Source organism: Pithys albifrons, chromosome Z, assembly GCF_047495875.1.
Source record: "Pithys albifrons albifrons isolate INPA30051 chromosome Z, PitAlb_v1, whole genome shotgun sequence".
NCBI lineage: Eukaryota > Metazoa > Chordata > Aves > Passeriformes > Thamnophilidae > Pithys > Pithys albifrons.
Window position 1 is genome coordinate 79490694 of NC_092497.1, and position 8497 is coordinate 79499190.

Sequence of the window (8497 nt, forward strand, 5' to 3'; positions counted from 1 at the left end):
AACTAGACTGGGTCTCTGTTTCAAATGACGCAAGGTGGAAGACTAGATTTTAAGATACCATTTTAGTAAATCACAGCATGTAAATACCTGAACGGCTACAATGGATTGGAAGGAAAAAAATTAAAAAAACAAGATGAAACATCCAAATACCTCTGTCCCTCAAATAGTAATATACTAAAACTAGTGATCTGCACAAAGTTTACAGAATCACAGAATCGCTAGGGTTGGAAGGGACCTTTGGGGATCATCTAGTCCATGCCTCCTGTCAAGGCAGGGTTAGCTCAAGCAAGTTAAACAGGAACGCATCTAGGTGGGTTTTGAATGTCTCCAGAGACACCACAACCTCCTTGGGCAGCCTGTTCCAGTGCTGTACCACCCTCAGTGTACAGTTCTTATTCATGTTGAGGTGAATCTTGTCATGTTTTAGTTTATGGCCATTAGGCCACGAAAAAGAGTCAGGCAACCATCGTCTTTAAATACCACCCACTCGAAGCACCTCCTAAAATTCCCGACTCGAGGCTCGTGCAGACGCCTCCTGCCCACGTCCTACACTCCCGGGACCGGTGTCCTTAGCTGTACACTCACAGGTGTCCCGGCACCGCGGGCGCCACCGCGTGTCACACCGGCCCCGCCGCCCCAGCACCCGTCTGCCCACCCGCTCCACGGGCGCCGCCGTGCCGCGGAGGCAGATCGCGGGGTACCCTCCCCGCCGGCAAGTGCGCTCCTAGCTGCGCCCGTGGCTGAGAGCAGAGTCGCGGCCGGGAAAGGGTTTCTGCCGCCGCAGGAAGGCGATGCCGCCGCCGCCGCGGCCGGGCGTGGCCCCCGTAGCGGGGGAGCGCGGCACGGCCCCCTCGGGGGCGGCCCCTTTAAACCGCGGGCGCGCCAAGGCCCCGCTCCGCCCGCAGCCACAGCGCGCCAAGCCCGCCCGGGAGCGGCAAGCCCGCCTACCCCCGCCCGGCGGACCAATCAGCGCTTCCTTCGGGGCCGTGACCCGGCGCCCGCCCAATAGAATGGGAACAGCGACGGCGCCTCGCGCTCGGGCCCCGCCCCCGAGGGCGGGACCGGCGACTTTCCCGGGCAGTGGTTGGCCGGTGAGAACGCGCGCCCTGTGACGCTCGCGCCGGGTGATTGGCTGTGCTCGGGCGCGAAACGTAACGCGGGAAAACGTGCGGCTCGGCCCGCGCTGGAGTTACGCAGGGATCGCGGCGGCGACTCCTCCGCGGGCACTCTCCGGGACCTGAGCTGCCAGCGGAGTCGGTGTCGCTCGGAAAGGTGCGGGCACGCTGCGACTGCTTCACCCCGGCTGCTGCTATGGCTGGGGGCCGCCGCTGACTTGGCGGATCCGGTCGGGGGTGGCTCGGAGGGGCGCGGGGGAAAGGCACCGAAACCACAGAGAGCTGCCATCCCCGGTGATGAGTAGCTGAGGCGGACCCGGGCGGCGACAGGGGGCGGCGACCGCGGGACCTCTGTGCAGCTGCACGGCCCTTCCCGGGTGCGGACGCAGGCAGCGGGGCTGTGCAGCTGCGGAGAACCGTCCTCTTCCCCTCTCACTGCGCTCCCTTCGCCGCTGCCCGCTACTGGTCGGCCATGGCGGAGCAGCTGCCGCCGGTCCCCCCCTCGGTGATTTTTTGCCAGGACTCTCCCAAGCGCGTCCTGGTCTCTGTCATCAAAACCACTCCGATCAAACCGTCCCCGGGGAGGGGCGGCAGCGAAGAGCCGATGCCCGTCCCGCCCGTCCCCACCAGCCCCGGCTTCAGCGACTTCATGGTCTACCCGTGGCGCTGGGGCGAGAACGCGCACAATGTGACCCTCAGCCCCGGCGGCGGCGACAGCACCGCGGGCCCCTCAGCCCTCCCGCCGCCCCGCGGGGGAGCGGGCATAGCCCCTGCCGGAGACGAGGAGAAGGCGGGGGGCGGCGGCCGCCACCGGCATCTGAAGGTGAGTGCAGGCGGGAGCGCGGGATGGGCAGGGCTGGGCCGGGCCCCGCACCCCTCCCCTCCATCGGTTATCCCCTGCCCTCTCGGACCCGACACCGGGAGCGATGTGGCCACTTGCGGGCTCCTCAGTACAAGAGACGTGCAGCTCCTGGAGTGGGTCCAGCGCAGGGCCACGAGGATGATCGGGGGGCGTGGAGCGCCTCTCTTGTGAGAAAAGGTTGAGGGGGCTCGACCTGCACAGCCTTGAGAAGAGACGACTGAGAGGGGACCTCATCGATGTGTGTAAATTATCTAACGGGGGATGACAAGAGGACAGAGCCAGGCTCTTCCGGTGGTGCCAAGCAACAGGCTGAGAGGCAATGAGCAGAAACTGATGCACTGCAAGTTCTCCCTGAAAATGAGGAAGAACTTCTTTACTGGCCAGGTGATCAAGCACAGAAACAAGTTGCCCAGAAAGGCTGGAGAGAGTTTCCCTTACTGGGGATATTTAAGAACCATCTGGACACAACTGTGTAATGCCCTCTAGGGTGACCCTGCTTGACCAGGGAGGTTGGTCCAGATGACCCACTGTGATGCCTTGCAACCTTACTCACTCTATGATTCTTTTATCAGTTGCTCCCTGTGTTTCTGAGCACACGGTGAACTGTTGACAGTGCTTGGCATCTCCCCTGCTGCACCAACTACAGCCCAGCCATTAGCAAGTTAGGGATGGGCTGGACACAGTCTGATGTGGTTCTGTGTAGTTCGGTTCTGTGCTGTCATGGTACCACCCTCGGTCGTGCCATGACTCATGGGCATGCTCTGTCCGTTGGCCAAACTACAGCTTGAGGAATTTGGGGAAGGTGCTGGAGTTTAGTTCCCTCATTATTTACACCCAGGATGGGATAAAACGTGGCCGGCCAAGAGCAGACACTGTCCGAGACCTGATCAGTGAAGGAGAGCACTCTTCCAGCAGGATACGCTGCAATATCTGCAACAGGGTTTTTCCACGAGAGAAGTCTCTTCAAGCCCACAAACGCACTCACACTGGTGAGTAAAGGGATGGTGTGAATTGCTAGGGTAACCCACTTAGGAAGCACCAGGGAAGAAGTTAAAATGCTGCAAATGAACCCACAAAGGGACTCCAAAAAACTTTGCCTGTTAATATTTTGTTGTAACTGCTAAATTAATCATGCTTTGCTTCCAGTGCTTGTTAGTCAATCAGTTTTTGTAACCATGTTTGTTGTGGGAAATTGTAGTAGCAGTTAGGGGTATAATAAATGGTACAGGCAAATTGCATAGATTTTTTACTGTTGCAGTCACAGACTTGGTAAGAGGGAGAACCTTTTTTGAGCTTGGTGGCACTTTGTATTCTGACTGTCTCTGTTATTTGTTTCCTCAATGCTGTTGTGTTTTTCACACCACAAGTGAAGTTTGCTGTAAGAGGTTACAGTTAACTTAAAAAGTGGCTGGCAACTTCAGCACTGTAACACCTCCAGAAGGGTACCTTAAATATTAAGAAGAGTCCACATGCTTAAAATCACCACCCAGTTGTTTTTTTTCCCACCACCTAGGATTAATTTTCTAGGGTGGCGGTGGTCTTGCTAATTTAGTGAACTGTATTTAGAAGACAACTTGCAGTTAAATGAAAATGCACAATGAAGTCACTTATTATTCAGCTGGGTTTGAACTGGAGATGCTGTTGCTTTGTTTTTTTAACGAAGCAAATCCTTTTTTTTTTCTTCATGTTTCAACGACACTCCCTATTTGCAATTACGTGTGAACTAATGCAACTCACAGTACAGACACGAACACCAGCACTTCCCCCAAGCCAACCAAATAAAACTCCACGAAAACCTTGGCTCTCACCTTCTTTTCTTTTGATTCAAGTCCCTCCTATTAATCTAGATATTAATATGAAACACCAGTTTCCTCCTCAGTTTTGGTCAAAAGATGTTACTACTTTACTTGGTTTTACAAGGTGGTGAACTTGTAAGAACTACTTAACTGAGCAAAGCTTACCCTCAGGTCATGCCCCTGAATCACCTTCATTTTATCTCCTTCCTGAGGAGCCTTTGCCTAGTGCAGGTAGTCAGATCCTCTTGAGGAAGAGACACCTTTTACCTTGTTCTGGTTGCAGTTTGCATGAGAAGTCTTCCTGGATGACTGTCCTAAGTAAATTACTGACTTAAATCTGGAATAAGTTTCTTGTGCCATTTCCATCATTACAACTTTTCTCAGATGTGAGACTTTCTCCTGATGAGCTATTTCTGCAACCTCATATGCTACTATAATATTTATCTGAAGTATTTTACCCTAGTTCAGGGTGTTTTAAGGATAAAATTTCTCTGTTTGCAACTTGAGTTACGCTACCCGTCCATTTCCTTCCTGTATGTCTTGCTCTGTAGGTGCACAGTTTCATGGGACAAAGCCTATGTGAGTGCTATCTATGTGTCTTAAAGCAGAAAATATATCAAGGAAAAAAAAGTTGTTTTTCCTCTCTGGAAATAAGTATATTGCCCAGTAGCATTGAGCATGTACTTAAAAGTAAACCAGGACTTCAAGTAGGTGCAAGTGTCTTCAGTGTATAAGAGGAGAGCTTGCATATTAGTAAGCCTCATGCCAGGGATGGCAACTGGATACTATGAGGCTTACAGTCAGCTTGCATAAATATCTTCTATTCACTGTTTTTAAGGTGAAAGGCCTTATTTATGTGACTACCCGGATTGTGGGAAAGCCTTTGTACAGAGTGGGCAGCTCAAAACTCACCAACGTCTCCACACAGGGGAGAAGCCATTTGTCTGCTCAGAGAATGGTGAGTCTTCAGAGAACAATTTGCAGCTGGAAATGTATACATGTTCATGCGACAGAGATACATAAAATATTTGGAGTGCAATTTTGGTGGAACTTCTAGGGAAGTAAGGAGCCATGCAGAATCTGCATAATTCTGCAAATATGTAATTAAGGATTGAATACGTTGTTTGTCAGTAAATACTAATGTATAAAGTGATGTGGCATGTTATGAACCTTACAACTAGAGCATGCTGTTTTCAACTAAACCTAGGGGTTTGTGAATGAGGAAGGCTGGATTCAGTGGCATCTTCATCCCACAGATGTTATGCTTACTCATTGATTGGCTGCTCCCCATAACACTTTCTTCATTTTCACTCTGTGTTTTTTTAAGGCTGTTTAAGCAGATTTACACATGCAAACCGTCATTGCCCAAAACATCCATATGCCCGACTGAAGAGGGAAGAGCTCACAGACAGGCTGAATAAGAAGCAAACAGCTGACAATAAAGCTGTGGCTGAGTGGCTAGCAAAGTAAGTTCCCTCATTGTGTCACCTTTCTTGAAATACTTACAAGGGTGGTCTGAGAAAGCGTTTTATTCTCTGGTACAGTAAAACCCCCACAAACCAAAATTGGTTGCTCTTCCAGTACGTTTTGCCTCTCCTTAAAGAAGTCTAGGAACTCCTGGTCAAGACAGTTCCTCGGGAGACTTTTTCTTCACGTTTTGCTTTGCTTTTGTTTTTGCTCTCTGCTTAAATGCTTTTCTTTGCTTGATCAACACCTGCTAATACCTTGTTAGTTAGTGCTAGTCTTGCTAAATTTGCATTTGTATGAGGGGCAACACCTGTGTATACCTAGGGAGAAATGCCTGCTTTGAACACCAGGTAGAGAGAAATCTATCACAGATGTTCACTCAGGCACTTTACACTTAAAATACTGAACAAAAGAGGTTTCTGACAGCTTAAATGCTACCATTAAGTGCTGAAAGATAAAGCCAAATGTAGTGCTTAGTCTCATGCGAAGTTGGGAGCTTTTCTCCAGCCTTGAAATGTTGCTCTGCAATTTACAAGTATTCCCCACATTTGATGTTATAGATACTGGGAGACTAGAGAGCAGCGTGCTGCTGCTTTGAAAACCAAAGCAATTCAGAAAACGGATCAGGAACAGCAGGACCCAGTGGAGTATCTTCAATCTGATGAAGAGGATGATGAACAGAAAAATAGTGCTCATTCAGCTGCCTGCCACCGCGGCCTCCAGGAGCAGCGTGAGCGCATGCATGGCGCGCTGGCTCTCATCGAGCTTGCAAACTTAGCCGTGGCACCCCTGCTACAGTAGATAGAAACAGTCTCTGCCTACACCCAAGTTACTTTCTGGTGTTACTTAACCAGTTAGGATCCTGAGCATAAGCTAAGCACCTTATTTGCTTCTCATAGGCTGCTATTCTGTAGAATTTATGAAGAATGTTGTTGCCCCATAACATGGGGTGAGAGAATTGCACTTTTGATGAGGTAGAAGACAGATGTAAAGTTTTTGAGTATTTTGTAAATATGTGACTGCATAATGCAGGGTTGGCAAATTTACATGTCTTGGGAAGCTAGATTTTGCAAGGTTAACTCATTTATTTGAAGCAGTTTTCACAGGAAGCACTTTCTGAACAAAGTGATTGCAATTAGCAGCATGGTACATATGGCCAAAGAAGGCTGACACAAGGAGAAGTATTTATCTGACTATTTAAGTAAATTTATAGAAGTGGTAAGTCTGGGGATACTGTTAAACAGCAACAAAGCCGTGTTTTTCTTATGTCAGTATATACTTAGTTTGTATCACCTACGTGAAAGGCAAAGATTAATTTTCTCAGCTTGCAGAGGAAAAGAAACTGCTTCATGCAGGAAACCGTAAGATTGTTCAGTATCTTCACTGTGACTGCTCAAGGTATGAGGCTTGACTTGGCTGCTTTACCTTTTCTAATTTGATTTCAGCAGAATCTCTTGGTAGCACTTGTTACTCCCTAACATGTGACGTTGGGAACTTTTGCACATTGTTTGTTTTATCTGAAAATGATTAGTCTTGCAAAGTCTAGACAACGGTAAACAATTGGTAATATTTTTTCAGATGTTTTTTGACCCTGTAGTGATTTGGCACTTGATTTTGTTATTATAGGGGGTATTTACAGGGTGGTATGGATTTGTAGTAAACTATTGCAGATCTTCTATTAGCAAACACTAAGTTTTAAAGTATTGCTTTTATATGATGATTAGGAAATAGAAGCCTCCATACTTTCTGTGCATAAAGCCACCTTACTGCTTTACTTCAGGATAACATGCTGATTTTGTGTTCACTAACCGTAGCACAGCTATGAATTAAACACTGCAGAAAAATATTCACTATACAGTTAGAAAATAGGCTTCCAAAGATAGTTACAAGTGTGTTAACAGTGTGATTTCATGTATTGCCCAAATAAATGAAGTTACAGAACGCTGCCTAGTACTCAGATGCTGATATATAATGTTTGACAGGGTATCTTGTCAGTTTGTGAATGTTATATACTTTCAGTAGCGTTGTCTCATGGTGATCTTTTTCCATATTTTGCTTTGAAGGCAGCCAGAGATTGCTAATATTCCAACAAAACTTTGTTTTCAAATTAGACTTTTTATTGTGTGGTTCTGTTGTTGGTTATTATTGTTAAGCTACTGCATAAGGGGATATTAATAATATGCGTTTCCTGACCTGCTTGCTTTAACTCCTTCCTCTTGTTGAAGGTCAGGAAATAGAGATGAGATGGGAAGAAGTCTCTTTGCCTCTCACTTAAACAAGAGGAAGAAATCGTTTTATTGATCACTTGATAAGGGCTGACCAAATGTATACAGCTGTTTCAGAAAAGTAGAGTGGTTTTACACCAGGAACTGCAACTATTGAAATGTATTCTCTGATAACATGTTGTGTTTGAAAATCTCATTAACCAAGTGTGTTTAAATGTTGTATTGATGCGCTTAACTAAAGAGTAATTGAGTAATTAAAAAAAATCACTTTCATTGAATGTGAATAATTTTGCACCAGTGATACGGTTTAACTTTGCTTCAGCTCCCGAAAAAAACAGGAAACACTAGTTGTACAGGGCTTCTTAGCCTATATAAAACTGATAATCCATGTGTGTATGTTTTGAGTTTCTCAAAAAAATTACATGCTATTGACAACCTGGCTTCATGCAAATAATCCAATCCCAGAATGAGCCCTGAACATAAATCTGTTGTAATTCTGAGTCATAACTCAGAATTGCTCCTGAGTAATATTTCACAGAGCAGAAGACTAATTACCAGCCAGTTGCAGACTCGAATTGTCACCTCATGAGGACTTTGTTTCCCCTAGCCAGTTTTAATGCTTTGGGCAACTTGCAGTATATTTCCTCAAGTATTACAAGTATATTGAATTGTGCTTGGCTGTAGACAAAATTCAGACAGCTGAAGCAGTTTTGGATCATGCACGTTTTGGGTAAAATACCAAGTTAAAAACAAGTGCAGTGCGGAAGACTTTTTTGTTTTATTAAGTGATTACATACAGGAAATCAGGACGTGTTCAGTGCTTTCAAAGATTAAGTTGTAGTTTGGCATGAGTTAAAAGAAGAAGAGTTGATGTGCTGTCATTTTAATAGATGCTTTGAATAAAAAATTGGTTTAATTTTCAAGTTTAATGTGGGTAATTGTTACTCAGCCTCTTCCTGGTTTCTGTGACCCGGCAGCCCGACTTGCTCCAGCAGAGGGTGAAAGCATTGCTTTCCCCTGTTGGTCGAAATG

At 46.9% G+C, this 8497-nt stretch overlaps 1 protein-coding gene across 1 annotated transcript; it reads left to right on the forward strand.

The window, feature by feature from the left end:
• The first annotated feature begins 1356 nt into the window (after positions 1–1356).
• Positions 1357–8394, forward strand: ZNF367 (zinc finger protein 367). The gene is made up of 5 exons (XM_071580547.1): positions 1357–1938; positions 2816–2966; positions 4612–4731; positions 5101–5239; positions 5801–8394. The coding sequence occupies exons 1-5, from the start codon at positions 1588–1590 to the stop codon at positions 6039–6041; spliced, it is 1002 nt and encodes a 333-aa protein (XP_071436648.1). The 5' UTR covers positions 1357–1587; the 3' UTR covers positions 6042–8394.
• Positions 8395–8497: the final 103 nt, after the last annotated feature.